Raw genomic sequence first — 27,019 nt, forward strand, 5'->3', positions numbered from 1 at the left:
AGTCTTTTACATGTAGACATCCAGTTCTCCCAACACCATTTATTGAATAGGGAGTCTTTCCCCCAAGGTATGTTCTTGTTTGGTTTATCAAAGATTAGGTGGTTGTAAAATGTTAGTTTCATTTCTTGGTTTTCAATTCGATTCCAAGTGTCTATGTCTCTGTTTTTGTGCCAGTATCATGCTGTCTTGAGCACTATGGCTTTGTAGTAAAAACTACCAAAGATTTTGATGCACTGAAGCAAGAATTTGCAGCCCCCAAAGATCTGAAAAATATAGTAGAATCCCTCAGTAACAGAGTGGAGCAAGCAGAAGAAAGAATTTCTGAGATTGGAGACAAAGCTTTTGAACGCTCCCAAACTCTCAAAGAGGAAGAGAAATGGAGACCAAAAACAGATCATTCTCTCAGAGAGCTCTGGGATAATTTGAAGAAGGCTAATATCTGCCTCATTGGAATCCCTGAAGATGATGAAGTGGCCTCGCAAGGCACAGAGGCCCTTCTACGTAAAATTATGAAAGAGAATTTTACAGACATGCCAAGAGATTCTGAAATTCAGATAGCAGACAGTTTCAGAACCCCAGCACGACTCAATCCAAATAAGACATCCCCCAGGCATATCATAATTAACTTCACTAGTGTTAATATGAAAGAGAAAATTCTGAAGGCAGCCAGACGTAAGAAATTCATTACCTACAAAGGGAAGAATATTAGAATGACTGCAGATCTTCCTGCTGAAACTTTTCAAGCCAGAAGAGGATGGTCATCGACTTTAAATCTCCTAAAACAAAATAACTTTCAACCCCAGATTCTGTATCAAGAAAACTGACTTTCATTTATGATGAAGAAATTAAATATTTTAATGACATTCATATGTTGAAGAAATTTGCCATAACCAAACCAGCTCTTCAGGATATTCTCAGACCTATCCTCCATAATGACCAGCCCAATCCTCTACCATAAAAATAAACTCACTCAGAAACTTTTGATCAAACTTCAACTTCCACAGTGGTGAAAGGATTAAAAGGGTCCACTGGACTTTCGAAAAACTCGATACCCCAAATTTTACCAGACTAACCAGTATTCTCCATTAATGTGAACAGCTCAAACTGTCCTCTAAGAGGCACAGGTTAGCTGACTAGATACAAAAACTTAGGCCAGATATTTGCTGCATACAAGAGTCACATCTTACCTTAAAAGATAAATATAGACTCAGGGTGAAAGGATGGTCATCCATATTTCAGGCAAATGGTAGCCAGAAAAAAGCAGGTGTCGCAATTCTATTTGCAGATACAATAGGCTTTAAACCAACAAAAGTAAAGAAGGATAAGAATGGTCGCTTCATATTTGTTAAGGGTTATACTCAATATGATGAGATTTCAATTATGAATATTTATGCACCCAACCAGAATGCGCCTCAATTTATAAGAGAAACTCTAACAGACATGAGCAACTTGATTTCCTCCAGCTCCATAATGATCGGAGATTTCAACACTCCTTTGGCAGTGTTGGATAGATCCTCCAATAAGAAGCTGAGCAAAGAAATTTTAGATTTAAACCTAACCATTCAACATTTGGATTTAGCAGACATCTACAGAACATTTCATCCCAACAAAACTGAGTACACATACGTCTCATCAGCCCACAGAACATACTCCAAAATCAATCACATCTTAGGTCACAAGTCTAACCTCAGTAAATGTAAAGGAATAGAAAGTATTCCTTGCATCCTCTCGGACCACCATGGAACAAAAGTTGAACTCAGTAACAACAGGAATCTACATACTCATACAAAAACATGGAAGTTAAATAACTTTATGCTGAATGATAGCTGGGTCAGAGATGAGATCAAGAAGGAAATTGCCAAATTTTTGGAACAAAACAACAATGAAGACACGAATTATCAGAACCTCTGGGATACCACAAAGGCAGTCCTAAGAGGGAAATTTATAGCACTGCAAGCCTTCCTCAAGAGAACGGAAAGAGAGGAAGTTAACAACTTAATGGGACATCTCAAGCAACTGGAAAAGGAAGAACATTCCAATCCCAAACCCAGTAGAAGAATAGAAATAACCAAAATTAGAGCAGAATTAAATGAAATTGAAAACAAAAGAATTATACAACAGATCAATAAATCTAAAAGTTGGTTTTTTGAAAAGGTCAATAAAATAGATAAACATTTGGCCAACCTAACCAGGAAAAAAAGAGTAAAATCTCTAATCTCATCAATCAGAAACGACAAAGACAAAATAACAACAGATTCCTCAGAAATTCAAAAAATCCTTAATGAATATTACAAGAAACTTTATTCTCAGAAATATGACCAATACCTGGAAGCACGTCAGACTTAGCCAGAATCAAGTGGAAATGTTGAACAGGCCAATATCAAGCTCTGAAATAGTATCAACCATACGAAATCTCCCTAAAAAGAAAAGCCCGGGACCAGATGGCTTCACATCAGAATTCTACCAAAACTTTAAAGAGGAACTAGTACCTATATTACTCAACCTGTTCCAAAATGTAGAAAAAGAAGGAAGACTACCCAACATGTTCTATAAAGCAAACATCACCCTGATCCCCAAACCAGGAAAAGACCCAACAAGAAAAGAAAATTATAGACCAATATCACTAATGAATATAGATGCAAAAATATTCAACAAGATCCTAACAAACAGAATCCAACAACACATCAAACAAATTATACATCATGACCAAGTCAGTTTTATCCCAGGGTCTCAAGGCTGGTTTAGTATATGTAAATCTGTAAGTATAATTCTGTAAATCTATAAGTATAACATAAACAAATTAAAAAAAAAGACTATATGATTCTCTCAATTAATGCAGAAAAAGCTTTTGATAATATCCAGCATCCCTTCATGATCAGAACACTTAAGAAAATTGGTATAGAAGGGACATTTCTTAAACTGATAGAGGCCATCTACAGTAAACCCACAGCCAATATCGTATTGAATGGAGTTAAATTGAAATCATTTCCACTCAGATCAGGAACCAGACAAGGCTGCCCATTGTCTCCACTGCTCTTTAACATTGTAATGTTATAAAGTAGGAAAGGGTTGATTTCCTCAAAATGACATAAAAATCACTAATCACTAAGAAAAAGATTGATAAATTTGAATATTCTTAAAACTCAGCAGAGAAAAATAAGAAATTAATAAAGAAAATGAAAAGATAAGGCAAAATTGAGAAAATATATTTGCTATTTTGTCAACAAAGAAATACATTAAGAATATTTATGAATTAATCCAATTCAGTAGAAAAACAGGCCAAAGGGAAAAAACACAAACTTTAAGGAAGAGAAAGACAAACGGACCATAAATACATGAAAATATATGTAGCCTAAAAAAAAAAAAAAAAGAAAGAAAGACAATTCCATATGGAAGAAAGAAGTAAAAAGCAATGAAAAGCAAAATATATATACACACATATAGACAGATATAGATAGAGCTATAGATATATATGTAGCCTTATCAATAACCAGAATTAGAATTTAAATATTAATGAGATGCCATTTCATACTTCTTATTTTGGCATGAATTTTTTATTGTTTCCTTTTTTTTTTTTCTTGAGACAGAGTCTCCTTTTGTCACCCTCAGTAGAGTGCCATTGCATCATAATAGCCCACACCAACCTCAAACTCTTGGGCTCAAGTGATCCTCTTGCCTCAGCCTCCCAAGTATCTGGGACTACAGGTGCCTGTCACAATGCCCAGCTATTTTTTAGAGAGAGGGTCTCACGCTTGCTCAGGCTGGTCTAGAACTCCTGAGCTCAAGCAATTCATCCACCTCAGCCTCCCAGAATACTAGGATTACAGGTGTGAGCCACCGCACCTAGCAGCGAGAATGTTTCAACTGAGTAATACTGATTGCAAGGATGAGAAGGCATGGGCACGCTCAAACAAGGCACCACCTGGTAAAATGAGGCATGCCCCTACTGTAGGACCTAGCAAATCACTCTTAGCAGGTGCCGTAGGAGACAGGTACAAGGATGCTCACAGAAACTTTATTCTTTATAGCCCAAACTGGAAAAAAAAAAAAAAAAGAAAGAAAAAGAAATAACCATCACCAGTAGAATGGATAAACAGATTGAGTATATTCCAACTACACAGAAGTGAAAATAAACTATAACACACGGATGAATCTCAAAACATAATACTGAGCACAGTTCAAACATGGGCAAAATTAAATGATACATTGACTTGGGATACAAAACTTTAAGGAAAACTAAGACAATGATAAACACCAAGTTCAGGACGGTGTTTACCTTTAGGACCAGGGAGGATACTGGTAGTCTTCTTTATCTCAGGCAGGGTGCTAAGAACATGGTTCTTCATCCAATCATGGGTCTCGCAGTATTTTAACACAAATGTTTCATACAGTCTTTTAATGAATGCTCTATTTTAAATTTTATAATTTTAAAAATTAATAAATTAATGAAATAAAAGGTGCTACACATATTACGATCGTATCATGATAGGTAGCATTACCAGACACATTTATCGTATTTTCAACTTGCCTTGTAACAAATATTCTTCTTTTCATTGTGTCCAAAGATAACCGTGTAGCTTTTTGAAGACTGTCCAATAATTGATGAGAGAAAAAAGCATAGACCTCTTTACATTCCTGTAATAATAAATCATATTAAATCACTTTTTAAAAACATCCCCAAAGCAATGATATAATATTACAAGTAACATGTAAAACATGAAAAATAAATGATGCAATTTCAGTGATATTGTAGAAATAAATTCAATCCTAAATTATTTGTCTGATTTTTTAGACAAATATAAATGTATGAAAATGTGCTTGCAAAAACACTCTAGCAAACCAGAAGGACTTACTCAAAAGCCAAAATTCAAAAACAGCTTATTCAAAATAATCCTGGTTTGCATGACTCAATAAATCACCCAACAAAAGGGAAGGGCTTTGTAAGTGTGGTGCATTTCTCAATGCTAAAGGGAGTGGCCACAAGAGGATGACTCACCTCCATCCTCAAGAAGCTCAGTTTGATGGACACGTGTATTATAAAATATACAGTACCCAAATTTATGGGATGAAACTTTGACTCTCTCCAGACTCTCCTTCCCTTGGGAGGAGGAGCCAAGCTTATTGGACAGAGTACAGGCCAGGTAGCGAGCCAGGCAGTCAGGGACTTGGCCCACGTCTTGCTTGCACAGTGAGTCTCACATGTGGGGCCAGACTCTGACTACACCGCTTGCTCACTGCTCTATAGCCCTGCCCCTCTGAGAATGGGTGGGTGAAGCAGGTTAAGGTGAGTAAGAAGAGAGCTGAATCACAATAGGAGGAGATAGCTATATAAATCATAATCAACAGAATCACATGAAAAGGTGGTAATATTAAGGAAAATTGTAAAGACTTCTATATCTTGCCTAATTTGCTACAGCGTAAAATTGAAAATTATATTTTCGGGATTTTGTTATAAATTAGACACAGATTGGTTATAAAACTGACTGCAAGAAGCACCATTTGGGGTTATCTATAATCCTATGAGTCATAACTCTTTGAGTTGCATGAAGTTGTTCCACAATAAATACCTTTTTAAACTCATCTTCTTTATCATTTGTATCAACCTCATTCCCAATGTTAGTGTCATAGTCAGTTTCACCGTCTTCTGTTTCACTTCCAAAAGCAACATGTTTCCGGTGTTCTATAGACAAAAGACAAAACAAAAATATGAGATTTGCTTTTTTTGAGCATTAGGTTTATTCTCCATGGCCAAATCTTCTTAGGAAGCTCCTTTGTTAAAAGCTCTTACTTTGTGCATTTTTTTTCCTCTAGGAGTCATCCGTGAATTGAATTTAAATCACCTATCTTAAAATAATCATCATTCTACTAAGAAACATGCTCTGTAAGTCTTGGGGTCAAGGGCTCATGCCTCCTAGCACTCTGGGAGGCTGAGGCAGGATTGCTTGAGCTCAGAAGACCAGGCTGAGCAAGAGTAAAACCCTGTCTCTACTAAAAATAAAAAGATAAAAAAATAGCTGAACATTGTGGGGGACACCTGTAGTCCCAGCTACTCAGGAGGCTGAGGCAAGAGAATCAATTGAGCCAATGAGTTTGAGGTTGCTGTGAGCTATGATGCCACGACATTGTGCCCAGGGTGCCAGAGTGAGATTCTATCACAAAAGGAAAAAAAAAAGAAATATTCTCAGTAAATATTCGTAAATATTCACATACTCTGTTTCAGTATCTAGAATTAAGAAAAAAAATTGAGTTCTATCTATTACTTTCTAAAATGCATGCTTTGGATTAAATGATGTCTTTTACCAGTTAAACTCTTGTTACTAAACTCAGTGAAAAACTCGAGGAGGGAAGAGCCACGGTGTACACACTCATGTTAGGCCCAGAGTTTCTCGTGCTTAGCACTACTGACATTTGGGGCTGTGCTACAGGACAATCAGCAGCGTCCCTGGCCCTGATCCACTATAAGCTGAGAGCAAACTCTGACACTGTGACAACGAAAAATGTCTCCGGACATTGCCATATGTGTCCTGGAAGAAATCCCTCCCCTATCCACACGGAGAACCACTACTCTACACACTCAGATTTCTCTTTTTCTCTCCTTCTCTGCTCCTTTTTTAAAAATGGGATCTCTACCTGACTGGAATGTTCTCCTCTCACTCAAAAAGCCAACTTCCCACAGATTCCCTAGTTCAAGTACGTTGGTCATTAGCTAATTAGCCTCATCCCTGTTAGGCAGAGCTATCTCTTTCATCTCCTTCAAAACTCTGGCGCCACATTCTGTGTTTGCAACACACCCTTGTGCAGTCAGTGGCTGGCCTTGCACAAAACCAGCCTCACACTGCTCCCCTCAGCAGGGGATGGCGGGACTAGCAGCTATCTGGGCAAACAGGGACCATGATTGACAGACACATCCCCTTACTATACTAAAACGTAAACCCTCCAACTACAAATTTCTATCTAACAAGTTCTGATTTACAGCTTGAAAACAAAACCTTAAAATGAAATGAGTCTTTCTCTTCAAATTCATCCAAGGATTCAAAATATCTAGGATAGGACAATCTAAGCAAAACTATAACACTAATGTTCTTAAACCACCTACTGGGAATATTGCCTTAAAATTTCCAATCTCTGATAAAGAGGTTTCAAATGCAATAGCTTAACTCTTGGGCTTATTAATAGGTATTTACTGAAATTATTAGAATGTACTAAGAGAACAGGAAATCCCAGAGGGTCAAATTTTTTTAACCACTTCCAATAACACAGACACCTTGTGACAAATAGTTGCCTGAACAGACCTGTAAAGCAAGGAAGTGTCTCATATTCCCAAACAAATTCAATGAGGATGTGTAAGTTTGAGAAGAATCAAAAGTTGCAGTTAAGATACAGAGCCTTTTAGATCATTCTTTAATTGGAAGTAGGAAGCAGGTGGTGGGGAATACATGCTGTGGTGTGATCTTTCCTTCCCTGGCAGTATAGTCTTCAACTAGCCACCATTTAGCTCCGCCCAGAGTCCCTGAAAGAGTTCTAAGTAGTAATGCTTAGCTCATTCTATACAGAATATAGTCTGGGTGGGGGGATGTCTTAAAACGCAATCTTAACTGGGTGAGGTAGCTCGCGCCTGTAATCCTGGCACTCTAGGAGGACAAGGCAGGAGGATTTCTTCAGCTCAGGAGTCAAGACCAGCCTGAGCAAGAGCAAGACCCCATCTCTACTAAAAATAGAAAAATTAGCTGGGCATGGTGGCACATGCCTAAAGTCCCAGCTACTCAGGAGGCTGAGGCAAGAGGATCCCTGGAGCCCAGGAGTCTGAGGTTGCTGTGAGCTGTGATGATGCAACTGCACTCCACCCAGGGCAACAGAATGAGACTGTCTCAAAAAAACAAACAAACAAAATCTCATCCCTGTTAGGCACAGCTATCAAATTAAGTTTTCCATACTAAAGAAAATCGGAGAATTTACTTTAGCCTGGCTCACTTTTCTCAAAAAAAAAAAAAAAAAAGTAAAATAAAACAAATGATCAAAGTGACTTAATTAGAATGGTGTATAAAATAACAATAATAATAATACAACAGGCCTGCTGGCAAGATAGCTCTTGACAGGGAATTTGGATTTCAGAAGGGCTCCCGCCCTTCCTTAACTGACAAAAGGAGTTCTCTGGGCTTGAAGTGTCTGTAAAAACAATACAGTTTCTGCTGAACACCTGTTTTCCTTCTGGAATTCAGTATCTGCTAAGCAGAGGTGCCTACATGAGAGCACATTTGCAGACCTTGTAATTCAAACATTATAACCAGTGAAATTACCTGGTCCCTGTTTTCCTGTTTTGCCAGTGTACTTGACTTCATAAATTTGTTCAAATATTAATATAAGTTCTTTGACAGCTTCTTCCACATGCTTACTTTTATGGTTTAGAATATCAGCCCATTCTTTTGTATATGTCTAGTAAATAAAGAAATAACAATTCATTTCCAGATACTTAAAAACACTGTGAAAATTATTGTTAATATGACTTGAAGCTATCATTAACTTCACTTGGAATAAAAATAAGAGATAGTCGCCAATGGCACAATGTTTCAGATCCAAAATTGTCAGTGGCTAAAAGCAAAGCTGCTAAGGTCCAAGCAAAGAACAGGAGAGAAAAGAAAAACCCCAAGTCTCTGACTCAATCACACACAGAGCTCTGCCTTCACATTCACATGGGTGGGGGAAAAGGCTGAAGGAGCAGAGAGAAAATGGTGTCCAGGTTGAAAATGAGACATGGTTTTGAAAAAGGACAATCCAAAGTGTTACTTTGAAAGTTAAATAAGATAAGGTTTTTTGGAGCATGGTATTATATGCCAAGCATCAATTTAAGAGCTTTGTTTGCATGGTAATAACTCATTTAATTAAACAAGAAACTCTTGAGATAGGTAATGTCATCGTCCCCATTTTACAGAAGAGAAAACTGAGGCTCAGAAAAAAGAAGTAATTTTCCCAAGTCACATAGTAGCTGGGAAGAATCAAGATTTGAAACCTGTATTCTCTGATTCTAAAAGCCTGCATTTTGTCTTTCTGAAGAATAGCAGCTGAGAAACAAAGTCAGAAAAGACAACTGGTTTATAAAATTGAGTAAGTCTTTTGACATAACCGCAGCATCCATGCATTTTAGGAAAGAGAAAAGCAAATGGAAGCAGCACATTTGGCTTCAAGAATATGGCTACAGAGGATCCCACGTCTGTGTATGCAAACCTCTCTCCTGACAAGCTGTGGGAGGGCCCACATTCCCCATGTTCTGTCCCTGCGTTCTTTTCTTGACCTTCTCATCTATATCCGAACCATTTTTATCTTTTTTCAGTCTCAAAGGAAATGATGTTCTTGCTCCTACCAAAGACATTCTCTAATCCAATCTACCCCACCAAGTCTTCTGACTTTGCTTCATTATTCATTCACTTTGTTCTATTATAATTTACCTAACACAGTGCTAAGTTTTGGAACACCAATAGTGACTGAAAGACACTTAAGTACAGCAGGGAAAACGAGCGTTAAACAAGTACCCTGTTTCCCCGAAAATAAGACCTACTTACAGGAAAGATAAGACATCCCCTGAAAATAAGACCTAGCGCATCTTTGGGAGCACACCTTAAAATAAGACACTGTCTTATTTTCAGGGAAACAGGGTAGAGCACTCTAGTGATCACGGCACATTGGACACAGGTGTTTATACACACCCCTCTCCAGTGATCACGGCAGATTGGACACGGGTGTTTATACACAACCCCCTCCAATGATCACGGCAGATTGGACACGGGTGTTTATACACACCCCTCTCCAGTGATCACGGCAGATTGGACACGGGTGTTTATACACACCCCTCTCCAGTGATCACGGCAGATTGGACACGGGTGTTTATACACACCCCTCTCCAGTGATCACGGCAGATTGGACACGGGTGTTTATACACACCCCTCTCCAGTGATCACGGCAGATTGGACACGGGTGTTTATACACACCCCTCTCCAGTGATCACGGCAGATTGGACACGGGTGTTTATACACACCCCTCTCCAGTGATCACGGCAGATTGGACACGGGTTTATACTCACCCCTGCTTTTGAAAGCCCCTAAGAAAGGAACCAGACACTGCTAGTTAGACTTGGCTGATTGAACACACATGCTGATCTTGGCATTCTCCTGGTATCTCCAGAAACCTCAACAAAATAACATATAGCAACCTTTTAAAAAGGAACATATGCACCAGAACAAACAGGAGAATGCCATATAAATTCTTCCATATGTTTCCAATGCTAGATAACAGAAAGTTAATGGGATTCAACAATGGGTCATGGGACAACTGAATATCCACTCACAAAAGAATGAAATTGGACCCTTTCCTTACATACTACAAAAAAAAAATAACTCAAAATGGATCATAGACTCAAATTTAAGGGCTAAAACTAAAAAGTCCTAGAAGAAACATAGGCATAATTCGTCATGATTTTGGATTAAGCAAAGTTTTCTTAGATATGATACTGAAAGCAGAGCAACAAAAGAAAAATCTGATAAACAGGATTTCATCAAAATTAAAAACTTCTGTGCTTTAAAGAACACCATCAAAAATCAAAACCACAAAAAAAAAAAAAATCAAAACCACCCTGAGATACCATCTAACCCCAGAAAGAATGGCCCACATCACAAAATCTCAGAACTGTAGATGCTACCATGGATGTGGAGAGAAGGGAACACTTTTACATTGCTGGTGGGACTGCAAACTAGTACAATCTTTCTGGAAGGAAGTATGGAGAAACCTCAAAGCACTCAAGCTAGACCTCCCATTTGATCCTGCAATCCCATTACTGGGCATCTACCCAAAAGGGAAAAAATCTTTTTATCATAAGGACACTTGTACTAGACTATTTACGGCAGCTCAATTTACAATCGCCAAAATATGGAAACAGCCTAAATGCCACCAACCCAGGAATGGATTAACAAGCTGTGGTATATGTACACCATGGAATACTATTCAGCCATTAAAAAAATGGAGACTTTACATCCTTTGTATTAACCTGGATGGACGTGGAAGACGTTATTCTTAGTAAAGCATCACAAGAAGGGAGAAGCATGAATCCTATGTACTCAATTTTGATATGAGAACAATTAATGACAAGGTCATGGTGGGGGTGTGGGAAGGGGAGAGCAGAGAGAGAAAGAAGGAGGGAGGGGTGGGGAAAAGAAGAGCAGAGAGAGAGAAGCAGGGAGGGGGCTGGGGCCTTGGTGTGTGCCACACCTTCTGGGGGCAAGACACGATTGCAAGAGGGACTTTACCTAACAAATGCTATCAGTGTAACCTGGCTTATTGTACCCTCAATGAATCCCCAACAATAAAAAATAAATAAATAAATAAAAAAGAACACCATCAAGAAAGTTCAAGGCAACCCACAGAATAGGAGAAAATTTTTGTAAACCATATAGCTGATAAAAGGATAGTATCTATTAAAAAAAAAAAGAAAACTATTTACTAGTCAAAAATAAAAAGACAAATCCCCATTTGAAACAGAGAAAAAGACCTGAATAGATATTTCTGAAGCAAAGAATATGAAAGGTTAATAAGTACAAAAATGATGCTCAACGTTACTAGCCTTTAGGGACATCAAAATCAAAACTACAATGAGATACCGCGTCACACTCCCTAGTATGGCTGTCATCAACAAATGCTGGCAAGGATATAGAGATTAGAACCCTCACACACTGCTGATGGGAATATACAATGATGCAGCCACTTTAGAAAACAGCCTCAGAGGTCTTCAAAGGGTATAACATGGAGTCAACAAATGAGCCAGCAATTCCATTCCCAGGCATACACAGCCAAGAGAAATGAAAGCCTATGTCCACATAAAAACGTGCACACATGTTCACAGCAGCATTATTCATAATAGCCAAAAAGTAGCAACCATCCAAATGTTCATCAACTGATGAATGGGTAGCTAAAGCATAGTATGACCATGCAATGGAGTATTATTCAGCAATAAAAAGAAATAAAGTTCTGACATACAGGACGCTATGAATGAACTTTGAAAACACTGTGCCAGATGAAAGCAGCCAGTCACAAAAACCACACATTGTCTGATTCCATTTGTCTGAAAGGTCCAGAATAGGTGAATCTACAGAGGCACAAAATAGATTAGTGGTTTCCAGGGGCTGGGAGGGTTGAGAGGAAATAAAGAATGACTGCTAATGAGATTCCTTGAGGCTGATGAAAATGTTCTAAAATTTACTGTTGTACAATACTGTGAATATACTAAAAACCATCCAGCAGAACACTTTAAATGGGTGGATTGCATGGTATGTGAATTTTATCTCAATAAAGCTGCTAAAGAAGAATAACTCATGCCAGAAATAATTTCAGCCAGAAATTGGGGAAAGAAAAGTTAATGGGAGCTGAAAAAGGGAAGGCAGCATGTGTGAGAATTGGGAGAAGTTTGTGAATCAGAAGTGAAGGGAGATTTGGGAAAGTTTTTGGTTTTGCTGACAAGTCAAAGAAGAGAGCCGTCTTAAGACGGCTTTTGGAGGGGTCCAATGGAGAGGACAAAGGTGAAGACATAGGAGAGAAAGGAGAAGACTGGTGGGGCAAGGCCATGGTGGTCAAGCATGGCATCTAGGGCCCATTTGAGGACCTTGATTTTAAAGAGATAGGAACCTGCTCCATGAGACTGGAAGGAAGGGAAAATGGATGCAAAAGCTGTCAGCAATGTGCTGAGAGGTCTGAGGGTAAAAATTATTTACTTGACTCTAATTTAGAAAACTATGCATAATCCCTGCCATCCCATCAAGACCATCTTGCCAGGCACGCCAGGTACTGATTATTCTCCATCCACACCCTGCCAACTTACTCTCCACTCTTCTCTGCCCTGCTCTGTGTAGAGTGGGGCTCCCTTAGTCTCTGGCTTCCCGTTGGGTTTGGCCCAACTGGATGCACCAGCAGAAGATAGGAGAGAAGCAGGGGTACTTCTTCCCACGCTTCCCTTGCATAAAGGCTGCATCTCCGGGACAGCCCTCCCACATGGCTGCAGCTTTTACTTTAGCCCTAGCAGTGCTGGTGACTTTCTACCAGTGAGACTCCTGGGATATCTCACCCTACTAGAATCTTCACTGACGTTGTCCCATATGCAATGTTTTCAGCTCCATCCTAGTGCCTGAACCCTGATCAATAATATCGGCAAAAAAACAAATTTCCTTGATCCTTGATGATTTGGGCCATGCCAGATAATCATGACAACTCCCACTGCCATCAATACCAAGGACGAGCAACTCGATGTACACATTCCACTGCAAAGACATGTCCTACATCAGCCAGGAGCCCAATGGCTCAGCCACCTTCTTTTTATGTTTAAAAGTGGCAAAATAATATCACTGCAAAACATATTGCAAAAACTACCTCTATACCATGTCATTCCACCAGCTCAGGCCACACCAAGGAGTAAGGACTCCATCTCTTCGGGAAGGCTAACCAATCCTGAAGACTAAAAGCATTCTTAAAACACAGTGAGAAACAGCCTGAAATACCAAAGAAGTACCTCAGAGGTAGGTCAGGGACAGGCTGGGTGGCAGTGAAATTGATGGCTTTGTTTTAATTGGGATATAACTCAAATACTACAAAATTAACCTTGTGAAGTGTACAATTCATTGGTTTTTAGTATATTCACAGAGTTGTGTGATCATCCCCTCTATCTAATTCCAAAACATGTTCATGACCCCAAAAAGAATCCTCACACCTTACTCCCCCATCTCCACAGCCCTGGCAACCACTAATCTGCTCTGTCTCTATAGAGCCAAGTTGATTTTACCAACAGAATTTCAAACACTGTTTAATGTATTTAATAGTGCTCTCCTATCATGACTTGGATCCATTTTTCCCTGATTTTCTATGCCATTTGTATATATTTACTGAGACATAGGCATGTATCTGTCAGGGTCAAGTTAGGAAAACAGAAGGCACACCACCTATTATAACAAATAAAACTACAGAACTTCACAGAGAGAACTGGTTAAACAACTGTTAAATGATCCAAAATGCTAATACAGAGATAATAATTGTGAGCAACAGCTAGCATCCCTAGAACTTGGAAAAAGGGCTCTTAGAACCTGGAGCTGGTCAGCAAGCGAACTGCCTGCCCATGCACCCAGAAGATCAAAGAGGGATCTCATGGTCCTGGCATCATGGACTCTGGATGCTGGGATCCAGAACATGGGACTGGTTTTGGAAGGCCTGGAAAACCGAGGGCCTGTGACTAAGTGCAGCTGCCAGAATGAAGAGCTGTTGCAGGTATGATGGCGTCAGAACAAGAAGGAAAACAGCAAAGAGCAAGTCCCTTCTCTCTCCCCAGCATCCTTCTAGCACATACCCACCGGCAAAATCTAAATGGGAGCCAGTTGACCAAGAAGAAGCATAGCTTCCAGTCTCAGCCTCGGAATCACAGAATAGAAGGAATGATTTGGAACTAACAGGAAGAAAGATTTTTAATAATTAACATCATCTAGCCTAAAACCCTTAGATGCTCCAGGACAAGGAATGCTGCTCTGACTATAAGCATCCCCGATTCCAAATATGATCTGAAATCTCTGTTTGGCCCAAACAAACCTTGTCCCCCCAAATTAGAGTGTTATCTGACTTGCCTTCACTATAATGGCCCACCTGATGGTAGGTTTGTGGGAAGACAGCCCAACCATTACTAGACCTTAGCTCACTCCAAGGCCAGAGACTGGAGCATACCGATTGGCAAAGGTGCTCTTCAGAACTCTGCCTTCTTCACCTTGACTTACAGTATTGAGACTTACTACCAGCACTGGAGAATTACATATCATAGGTATAGAATTTCAGTTTGGAATAATGAAAAGGTTTTGTAAATAGATAATGCTGATGGTTACACAACACTGTCAGTACTTAATGTCAGTGGATTGTACACTTAAAATGGTAAAATGGTAAATGTTATGTTAATATATTTTATCACAATAAAAAGGTTGCAAACAAGTGGGAGTTGCAAAAAAAAAAAAAAGAGGTTGCAAAATCAGTGGGGGTGGGGGATGATTTCAGGGTGTCCAGCCTTTTTTTTCCTCTGCCACACATTGGAAGAATGAGAGTTGTCTTGGACCACACATTAAATACACAAGCATGAACAAAAGCTGATATCAAAAAATATGGTTTATGCATACTTTTTGTAATATCCGACACCACAGATAAGCAGGAAAAATTTTCAAAAAATCAGCATGTGGCCTGGGGGCCACAGGTTGGACACTGCTGTAATACATGAACCTGTCTGGTTCCTAATTCAAATAGACCAACTCTAAAAAGAATGCTATTAAAGCTACATATATTTATGTTCTATGAGTCCAAAATCTCACTTCTTGGTATATACCCACAAAAATTAGTGCTTCATGTCCACAAAAACTCATGTGCAAGAATGCTCAGTGTATAACCATAAGCTATCAACTATCCAAATGCCCTCAACAGTAGAATGGATTAATAAATTGCAATAAATGTATACAATGGAATACTATACAGCAAAGGGAATGAATGAACTAATGCTTCACATGACTACAATGATGACTCTCACAACTATAACGAGCAAAAGAAAGGATATATATGGGCGGCGCCTGTGGCTCAGTGAACAGGGTGCCAGCCCCATATACCGATGGTGGTGGATTCAAACCCAGCCCCGGCCAAACTGCAACAAAAAAAATAGCTGGGCGTTGTGGCAGGCACCTAATAGTCCCAGCTACTGGGGAAGCTGAGGCAAGAGAATCGCCTAAACCCAGGAGTTGGAGGTTGCTGTGAGCTGTGATGTCATAGCCCTCTACCAAGGGTGATAAAGTGAGACTCTGTCTCTAAAAAAAAAAAAAGAAAGAAAGAAAGAAAGGATACATACTCTGTGATTCCATTTATATGTCTATGAAGTTCAAAACAGAAAAAAACTAATACACAGTGGTAGAATTCAACTGGTGATTACTACTGTGAATGTGAGGGAGGTGGTATTTCCTGGCATGAACCACAGAGGAATGATTTGGAGTAAAGAAAGTATTCTATATCTTGCTCTTGGAGATAGTTACAAGGACGTTGCATACGTAAACATTCACTGAAAAGTGCACTTAAGACTTACACAATTTTCTGTATACATGTTATACCTTAACTAAAAACAAAAGCAAAAAACATGGGCCTGAAATAGAAAATAAGCTGAAACCACAACTTCAGTGGGGGCTTTTTATTTCATAACCAAAACACCAAATAAGGCCTTGGAGCCCTCATATGGGCAGGAGGCTGGAACTAAGATCTACCCATCATCATCTCCACATAACATCACGAAAATCAAAGGCAAGGCCCTCAGGGAAAGAGTGGACTGGAAAGGAAAATTACCTATTAGTTGAGGCTTTAGGATAGGGAAAAAAATTCTTCCTTGGGAATTTGCAAACACTAGTTTACCCTCACACTAGTTTACAGTTTGGGGCTTGAGTTTATACAACCTGTGCAGTTTTGGAAATTCTATCCTAAACTACACAGGTTGTATAGTTTACTACACAGTTGTATGTTTAGTTATGAGACAATAACATAGAATTGTCCCAAGTTGGTAAAACTCCTAGGTACCACACAGGACGGGCTCTTAGCCAGAGCTGTCCAGGATTCCCACATGCATCAGTTCACAATGCGAATTGTAAAACAGATCAAGAAATAAGCCCCTCTGAGCAAGAACTGGCAGAAATAGCAAAGAGCAGAATAGGCTAAAATAACTGGTTTTATTAAAGAAAACAGAGATTTTTAGAGTAAATTAAAAACAAAATATAGCCAAATAGTCTTTATAAGAGAAGCCAAAAAGGTTGAAAATAATAAAATGGAAAAATATACAACTGAGAAATAATAACCAAAAAAGCTGCTATAAAAGAGATTGATATGAAACAAAATAGGATAAAAAGCTTACTCTATAATGAAAAAAGGAGCAAATGTCCGGGAAGTTATAACCATCTTAAACTGGAATGCACCAAGGACAGGATATTAAAATAAGGTGTTTCATGTTGTCTCAGTTACAATTGAGAATAAATCATTTTAAGACCATGTACATTATGCAGAAGGCAGCTCTTAAAAAGGAGGAGGTAAAGCAAGTCACAGCCCACTGCCCACCCTGAGGTTAGAGCAGGGACGCTACCCCACTGGTAGAGATTTGGTAGCAACTTCAAAAGAACTACTCAAGACCTTGACTTGTGTCCTCTAGTAATTCAAAATAGAGGAGCTGACCGGGGCCTAAGCAGTCGTGAGGCGTGATGCTGGCTAGCTGCCAGCCTCGCCCTACAGGCAAGAAGAGGTGTCCTGGGGAGAAGCTGCACTTCCAAAGAAACGGACAAATGAACCTGTTTCCCAGGGGCCACACTGGACCCCTGGAAATGCAGCCATCTGTGTTTGTCTTGAAAAGGACACCAGCAAGGTGACCCAAGCTGGCAGCAAGGGTACAAAGGAAGCACGGGCAAGCAGGAAAAAACAGAGTTAGAGAGTGAGTGCTTTCGAGAAAGATTGTGTTACTTGCTAGGCCTTGGAAATGCTTAGATAGGGTTACTGCTCTTGTACTTTCAAGTTAGTGGAAGACAAATTAGTATCCAAATAAGTTCAACATAATGAGATGCTAAGGAGGTTAGATTTTACTGCAAAGACCAGGTGCCTTGGGCGGCACCCATAGCTCAGTGGGTAGGGTGCCGGCCACATACACTGAGGCTGGAGGGTTTGAACCCAGCCTGGGCCAGCTAAAACAACAATGAAAATGGCAACAAAAGAAAGCCAGGCATTGTGGCAGGCACCTGTGAGCCCAGGCTACTTCAGAGGCTGACGCGAGAGAATCATGTAAGCCCAAGAGTTTGAGGTTGCTGTGAGTTTGAGGTCACTGTGAGCTGTAATGCTGGGGTGACAGCTTGCAACTTGGTCTGAAAAGAAAAAAAAAAGACCAGGTGCCTCTGCCACTCAAGGACTTAAGCTGGAACAAAATCTTACTCAAGCAAAATCTGAGTAAAATAAGAGACAAAACCTGGCTAAGCCTTGAGACTAGCTAGGAAAAAGAGGTAAGGAGTCCAGATGAGCCTACTGGATTCTGAGTGACTTAGAGGGAAAGTAATTTGTAGTTAAAAGCCCAAGTAAGATGATATGACCCTGCTGGCATGCACAGAGAAAGAAGAGCCCCAGGGAATTCCAGCATTAGGCTTGAGACATTGGTAAGGTATCTAGGATGTGACCATGGGTTTGAACTGCTGAAGTCATGTAAGTTTGGGGACAGAAGATGTCCAAAAAAAGGATAGGATGCCTAAATGCTACTGACTCAGATTTCTAATGTTAGATTAACGGTTCACATTCTCAGTTTATAAGCCAGTATTTTGTGATTATAATACAATAAATAAACACATACCTCATTGAGGGTCAACATATCTTCTACCTTGGTAGCGCCACCTTCAGGCAGGGAAATTAACACCGTTTTGGCTATCTCCTTTAGAACAGTATCGATATGCATTTCACACAAGTCATTGATCTACCAACAAAGAAGAAAAAGTGGGAAAAAAAATTTTCTTTATAGCTAGCTTTTCATCCAAAATGTGCTTCAGTTACAAATTAAGTGCACTAGATCTAGAAACTTATGTTCTAAGCCAAGCATAATTTGGTGAAGATTTTATGAATACATCTACAAAGAAAGCTTAACACGGAACTAAATTTTTCTTCAGCAGAAACATAGGCCATAACCTCATATGTGGTATCTTCCTTAACTCCCATTCCAGCACAGGATACATCCATATCCCAGCTTTCTAGCTGAAGATACCAAGGCTCAGAGAAGTGAAGTAACCTGGGAGGAACACACAGCTAGTAAAAGGTAAAGGCTGGAGAACAATGACTGCGCTGCTGGGTCCCCGAGAGCGCGTGGGAGGACAGTGAGCAGCCACCGCAGGGAGAGCGGCAGGCGGCACAGTCTTGCCAGCGCGGTGTCAACGCAGGGCTCTGGAGCCTCCAGCACAGACCCTACCCAGCATCCGCTGTCCACGCAAAGCCACCGGGTTCCGGCACTGCAGATGCTACTCCGGAGCTGTGCATTGTTTGAGCTGAAGAAGGGACACGGGGATTACACAGTCTAAAGATCCCAGAACCCCCTTTCGTCATGCGGATACCTAGGGAGCATGTGAAACACGGCATGGGGTTACCACTGCTCTGACCTCCAGCATCACAACCCCCGACCCAGGACCTGCGCCTGCCGGACCTCCGCATGCCCTGACCAGGAATTCTGGGAGCCGTGCAACCCCGCATCCTCCCTCCTGTACCCTCCCTGCCTCCACACCAGCCTGCTTATCTGTGCAGGGACTCTAGTAGCCACGTGCCCTCCCAAGCCCTCTCTGCCTCTGTGCGGAGCCCTTCTCCTGGACAGAGACTGCTGGAGCCTTGGGCTCTCTGTGCCAAAGGCACTGGGTGCCAGGCACTCCAAGAACCGTGTGCACCACCCCCTGCCCTGTTGCTGGATCTGGGAGCTGCTTCCAAAACCAGAACTCCCTGGCTGGGGCAGCCCCAGAGGAACTACACAGGGTCACTCCCTACAAAGATCAAGCAACAATACAGTGATCCCACTGGGGTCTAATCTGGGAGGGACACCTCCCTAACTCTGAGGACGGCCACAGGCGACGTGAAAAACAATCATGAGGCAAAATCAACAGAAAACCTCTGGCAATATGAATAATCAGAGTAGATCAACTCCCCCAAGGATCAATGGGGCAGACACAGCACAAGATCCCATGGGATCAGCAAGATCCCATGCACAAACAAATAGCTGAGATGTCAGAAACCGAATTTGGAATCTGGATAGCAAATAAGATTGAAATAGAATTCCAAGCAGTAACCCGAAAGATATCTCAAGAATTCAACAAACTCAAAGACCAAATGACCAAAGATTCTGACACATTGAGACAAGAAGTTGCATCCCTCAAAGATCTGAAAAACACAGTAGAATCCCTCAGGAACAGAATGGAGCAAGCAGAAGAAAGGATTTCTGACATTGAAGACAAAGATTTCGAACACTCCCAAACTCTCAAAGAGGAAGAGAAATGGAGAGCAAAAACAGATCACTCTCTCAGAGAGCTCTGGGATAATTCGAAGAAAATCAATATTCGTCTTATAGGGATCCCCGAAAGCAACAAAGTGGCTTCACAAGGCACAGAGTCTCTTCTCCATGAGATTATGAAGGAGAAGTTTCCAGACATGCAAAAAGATTCTGAAATTCAGACAGCAGTTTCAGAACTCCAGCACAACTCAACCCAAATAAGACATCCCCCAGAAACATCATAATCAATTTCACTAAAGTTAATATGAAGGAGAAAATTCAGAAAGCAACCAGATGAAAGAAAACCATCACCTACAAGGGCAAGAATATTAGATCTCTTTGCTGAAACCTTTCAAGCTAGAAGAGGATGGTCATCAACTTTTAATCTCCTAAAACAAAATAACTTTCAACCCAGGATCCTATACCCAGCTAAACTGAGTTTCATTTATGATGGAGAATCAATGACATTCACATGTTGAAGAAATTTGCCATAACTAAACCAGCTCTCCAGAATATCCTCAGACCTATCTTCCATAAAGACCAGTGTAATCCTCCACCACAAAAGTAAACCCAACCAGAAAATTTTGATCAAATTCCAACTTCCACAGTTGCAAAAGGATTAAAAATGTCCACTAGACTCTCAAAAGGCTTATCAATATTCTCAATTAATGTGAATGCTTTACACTGTCCTCTAAAGAGGCACAGGTTGGCTGACTGGATACAAAAACTCAAGCCGGATATCTGCTACATACAAGAATCTCATCTTATATTAAAAGACAACTATAGACTCAAAGTGAAGGGATGGTCATCTATACTCCAGGCAAATGGAAAGCAGAAAAAAGCAGGCGTTGCTAGCCTATTCGCAGACACGATAGGCTTTAAAACAACCGAAATAAGGAAGGATGAGGATGGACACTTCATATTTGTTAAAGGTAATACTCAATATGATGAGATCTAAATTATTAATATTTATGCACCCAACCACAACGCACCTCAATTTATAAGAGAAACTCTAACAGCCATGAGCAACTTGATTTCCTCCACTTCCATAGTAGTTGGAGATTTTTAACACCCCTTTAGCAGTGCTGGATAGATCCTCCAAAAAGAAGCTAAGCAAAGAAATTTTAGATTTAAACATAACATTCAACATCTGGACTTAACAGACATCTACAGAACATTTCATCCCAACAAAACTGAATACACATTCTTCTCATCAGCCCACGGAACATACTCCAAAATCGACCACATCCTAGGCCACAAATCTAACCTCAGCAAATTTTAAAAAATAGAAATTATTCCCTGAATCTTCTCAGACCATCATGGAATAAAAGTTGAACTCAATAACAACAGGAACCTGCATACCCATACAAAAACATGGAAGCTAAACAACTTTATGCTGAAGGATAGATAGGTTACAGACGAGATTAAGAAAGAAATCACCAAATTTTTGGAACAAAACAACAATCAAGACATGAATTACCAGAACCCCTGGGATACTGCAAAGGCAATCCTAAGAGGGAAATTTATACCACTGTAAACCTTCCTCAAGAAAACAGAAAGAGAGGAAGGTAATAACTTAATGGGACATCTCAAGCAACTGGAGAAGGAAGAACACTCCAACCCCAAACCCAGCAGAAGAAAAGGAATAACCAAAATCAGAGCAGAATTAAATGAAATTTAAAACAAAAGAATTATACAACAGATCAATAAATCCAAAAGTTGGTTTTTTGAAAAGATCAATAAAATAGATAAACCTTTGGCCAACCTAACCAGGAAAAAAAGAGTAAAATCTCTAATTTCACCAATCGGAAATGGTAACAATGAAATAACAACAGACCCCTCAGAAATTCAAAAAATCCTTAAAGAATGCTACAAGAAACTCTACTCTCAGAAATATGAAAATCTGAAAGAAATGGACCAATACCTAGAAGTACGCCACCTACCAAGACTTAGCCAGAATGAAGTGGAAATGTTGAACAGGCCTATATCAAGTTCTGAAATAGCATCAACTATACAAAATCTCCCTAAAAAGAAAAGCCCAGGACCAGATGGCTTTACGTCAGAATTCTACCAAACCTTTAAAGAAGAACTAGTACCTATATTACTAAACCTCAAGTGTATGGTGCCCCATGATCATACTAATGTACACAGCTATGATTTAATAAAAGAAAAAGAAGGAATATTACCCAATCCATTCTATGAAGCAAACATCACCTTGATCCCCAAACCAGGGAAAGAACCAACAAGAAAAGAAAATTATAGACCAATATCACTAATGAATATTGATGCAAAAATACTCAATAAGATCCCAAAAAACAGAATCCAACAACACATCAAAAAAATTGTACACCACAACCAAGTGGGATTTATCCCAGGGTGTCAAGGCTGGTTCAATATACGTAAATCTATAAATGTAATTCAGCACATAAACAAACTAAAAAATAAGGACCATATGATTCTTTCAATTGATGCAGAAACAGCTTTTGAGAATATCCAGCATCCCTTTGTGATCAGAACACTTAAAAAAATTGGTATAGAAGGGACATTTCTTAAACTGATAGAGGACATCTACAGCAAACCCACAGCCAATATTGTATTGAAAGGAGTTAAATTGAAATCATTTCCACTTAGATCAGAAACCAGGCAAGGTCGCCTATTGTCTCCATTGCTCTTTTACATTGTAATGGAAGTTTTAGCCATTGCAATTAGGGAAGAAAAGCTGATCGAGGGTATCCGCATAGCGTCAGAAGAGATCAAACTTTCACTCTTCGCAGATGATATGATCGGATATCTGGAAAACACTAGGGATTCTACTACAAAACTTTTAGAAGTGATCAAGGAATACAGCAATGTCTCAGGCTATAAAATAACACCCATACATCTGTAGCCTTTATATATACCAACAATAACCAAGCCAAACAAACAGTCAAGGACTCTATTCCTTCCACAGTAGTGCCACAGAAGATGAAATATTTGGGAGTATACCTAACAAAGGACATGAAAGATCTCTACAAAGAGAACTATGAAACTTTAAGAAAAGAAGTAGCCGAAGATGTTAACAAATGGAAAAACATACCATGCTCATGGCTGGGAAGAATCAACATTGCTGAAATGTCTATACTACCCAAAGCAATATATAATTTTAATGCAATTTCTATTAAAGCTCCATTGTCATATTTTAAAGATCTTGAAAAAATAATACTTCGTTTTATATGAAATCAGAAAAAACCTCGAATAGCCAAAACATTACTGAGCAATAAAAACACAGCAGGAGGAATCACGCTACCAGACCTGAGACTATACTATAAATCGATAGTGATCTAAACAGCATGGTACTGGCACAAAAACAGAGAAGTAGATGTCTGGAACGGAATAGAGAACCAAGAGATGAATCCAGCTACTTACTGTTATTTGATCTTTGACAAGCCAATTAAAAACATTCAGTGGGGAAAAGATTCCCTATTTAACAAATGGTGCTGGGTAAACTGGCTGGCCATCTGTAAAAGACTGAAACTGGACCCACACCTTTCACCATTAACTAAGATAGACTCTCACTGGATAAAAGATTTAAACTTAAGACATGAAACTATAAAAATACTTGAAGAAAGTGCGGGGAAAATTCTTGAAGGAATCGGCCTGGGTGAATATTTTATGAGGAGGACTCCCCAGGTAATTGAAGCAGTATCAAAAATACATTACTGGGACCTGATCAAACTAAAAAGCTTCTGCACAGCCAAGAACATAGTAAGTAAAGCAAGCAGACAGCCCTCAGAATGGGAGAAAATATTTGCAGGTTATACCTCCCATAAAGGTTTAATAATCAGACTCCACAGAGAACTCAAACGTATTAGCAAGAAAAGAACATGTGATTCCATCTCAGGGTGGACAAGGGACTTGAAAAGAACTTCTCTAACGCACGATCTACAAACACATGAAGAAAGGCTCATCATCCTTAATCATCAGAGAAATGCAAATCAAAACTACTTTGAGATATCACCTAACCCCAGTAATAGTAGCCCATATAACAAAATTCCAAAACCAGAGATGTTGGCGTGAAAGTGGATAAAAGGGCACACTTCTACACTGGGAATGCACACTAATACGTTCCTTCTGGAAGGATGTTTGGAGAATACTTAGAGACCTAAAAATAGACCTGCCATTCGATCCTATAATTCCTTTACTAGGTTTATACCCAGAAGACCAAAAGTCACAATATAACAAAGACATCTGTACCAGAATGTTTATTGCAGCCCAATTCATAATTGCTAAGTCATGGAAGAAGCCCAAGTGGCCATCGACCCACGAATGGACTAGCGAATTGTGGTACATGTATACCATGGAATATTATGCAGCCTTAAAGAAAGATGGAGACTTTACCTCTTTCATGGATGGAGCTGGAACATATTCTTCTTAGCAAAGTATCTCAGGAATGGAAGAAAAAGTATCCAATGTACTCAGCTCTACTATGAAGCTAGATTATAGCTTTCACATGAAGGCTATAACCCAGCTATAGCACAAGAATATGGGGAAAGGGCCAAGGAAGGGGAAGGGAGGGGGGAGGTTAGGGAGGAGGTTAGGGTGGAGGGAGGGTAATGGGTGGGGCCACACCTACGGTGCATCTTAGAATGGGTACAGGCAAAACTTACTAAAGCCAGAATACAAATGTCTACATACAATAACTAAGAAAATGCCATGAAGGCTACATTGAACAGTTTGATGAGGATATTTCAGATTGTATATGAAACCAGCACATTGTATCCCTTGATTGCACTACTGTACACAGCTATGATTTAACAATAAAAAAAAAAAAAAAAAAAAGGCAAAGACTCCTACTCAGGTTTACCTGATTCCAAAGCCTCTGAGTTTGTCTATTACACTATGCTTCCATGACAGATTAACACATTTTAAAAAATACGCATGTTCTCTGCAGCAAACATATCAGAAAGCAATAGACAAATCTCCAATAATTATAATATAATATGATTATAATATTCTATTTAATTCAATGATGTAATATATTCAATGCATTAATATTAATCAATATTTAAGCACTCCACTGTGCCATCTTCAAGTCTACCATCATCCCATTTTCTAACCTACAGTGTGAAGTTGAACTACCACTTTAACATATTTAAAGGTGATATAGGGATAAGAACAAGATCACCTTAAAGGAAGATCCCAAAGCAGTAAAATAAACACAAAGCATTATTTTTTTAATTGATATACTTTTAGTGAAAAGTCATACCCTCTAAAGAGCTTCCATAAATAATCAAACCATTTCTTACATTCTGAGTGTTAATATATGTAGCCTTTTTTACTTATTAATCATACCGTCTTTAAAAGTTGATTGAACATATCCAAAACTGAATCAACTTCTTGAAAGAAGCTATCCAGTGTTAAAGATGACCATGTCAATATCGTGAGCCCTTGCCTCAGCACAGATTCCACCTATAAAAAGTGAAAAACAACATCTTACACTATTAACAGGTGCATCTGACTTCATAGAAAAGGCTTTCCTTTACTACCAGCAGGTTGTATTTTCTCAGTTTTATTTTCCTTCCATTATACTGAATAAAAATAACTTTTTATTTTTAATCATCTTCAGCTACCCAGAAAATAATTGTGGATTTTTAGATTTAGATATTTTTTAAAGGCAACAAAACTGAGGCAAGAAATTCTGTAGGAAATAGAGTTTTGAAGTTGGACTAGAAAGACAGAGGGTCTAGGCAAGAATAAATGGTCTAAAATCCATAATTTATAGAGCCAAATCTAATTTTAAATAACAGGGAAATCAATATAAATCTTCAACATCACCAACCTTTTTCATTTTAGGGGTCATCAGATTGACAAACACAGAAGGCACCTCCTGACATAACTCATCATAATACTGCAGAAGACCCTACAAAAAGTTAAAATGGCTTATTTTAATTCATCTTAAAACAACAATCAAGCACTGAGAGAGGCCGAGATGGGTGGAAAGTGTGAGCTCCCAAGTTCGAGTCTGAGTCTGAGTAAGAGCAAGACCCCCCCATCTCTACTAAAAATAGAAAAACAAGCCAGGCATTATAATGGGTGCCTGTAGTCCCAGCTCACTTGGGAGATTGAGGCAAGAGGCCTGCTCAAGCCCAAGAGTTTGAGGTTGCTGTGAGCTATGATGCCAGAGCACTCTACCCAGGGCAATAGAGGGAGACTCTGTCTAAAACAAAAAAAAACACGAAAAAGTAAAATATAGAAACAAAAAAACAAAACCAACAGTCGGGTAGCACCTGTGGCTCAGTAGGTAGGGCGCCGGCCCCATATAACAAGGGTGGTGGGTTCAAACCCGGCCCTGGCCAAACTGCAACCAAAAAATAGCCGGGCGTTGTGGTGGGCGCCTGTAGTCCCAGCTACTTGGGAGGCTGAGGCAAGAGAATCGCTTAAGCCCAGGAGTTGGAGGTTGCTGTGAGCTGTGTGAGGCCACGGCACTCTACCGAGGGCCATAAAGTGAGACTCTGTCTCTACAAAAAAAAAACCAACAGTCACATTTGATTCATACCAAGAAGGTTTCATCACACCTGTTCTTCATGGTTCTGACATCACAGGGCCTGCTCATTTACATTTATACTGATTTCCCCCACCTGTAAATTACTGAGCTTTCCCTTTAAGTAAGTCAATGGAACTTTCTAGATTTTCATTTTTCATATTTATTATTGTCTTCCTAGATTTATATTATTATAAATGGTTTAGATAATTGTCTTATTTTTTTCTTTTTGATATCTATCATTACACATTTTCTCCTTCCTATCCCTTGTCTTCTGGCACCTTAAAATATACGAATCACTGATGCCACACTTGCTTTCTTGAATCAAGATAAATTTAGCATCTCCACAAAACCAAAATTAATAAGTTTTTATGTTTTCTTTTAGATATTTTTTTTTTTTTTGTAGAGACAGAGTCTCACTTTATGGC

The 27,019-nt window shown here is 39.4% G+C and overlaps 1 protein-coding gene across 1 annotated transcript in view; it reads right to left on the bottom strand.

The window, feature by feature from the left end:
• The window catches only part of DNAH8 (dynein axonemal heavy chain 8), a 319,171-nt gene that overhangs the window by 214,000 nt on the left and 78,152 nt on the right, over positions 1-27,019 (bottom strand). Inside the window, exons 20-25 of the mRNA XM_053603542.1 lie at positions 25,890-25,970; positions 25,403-25,519; positions 18,404-18,523; positions 8,298-8,433; positions 5,568-5,680; positions 4,529-4,635 (exon numbers count right to left, since the gene is read on the bottom strand). Of these exons, the coding sequence (XP_053459517.1) occupies positions 4,529-4,635; positions 5,568-5,680; positions 8,298-8,433; positions 18,404-18,523; positions 25,403-25,519; positions 25,890-25,970 (674 nt within the window). The remainder of the gene's footprint in view (positions 1-4,528; positions 4,636-5,567; positions 5,681-8,297; positions 8,434-18,403; positions 18,524-25,402; positions 25,520-25,889; positions 25,971-27,019) is intronic.

The sequence above is a fragment of the Nycticebus coucang genome, chromosome 9, assembly GCF_027406575.1.
Source record: "Nycticebus coucang isolate mNycCou1 chromosome 9, mNycCou1.pri, whole genome shotgun sequence".
In the NCBI taxonomy this organism is placed as follows: domain Eukaryota; kingdom Metazoa; phylum Chordata; class Mammalia; order Primates; family Lorisidae; genus Nycticebus; species Nycticebus coucang.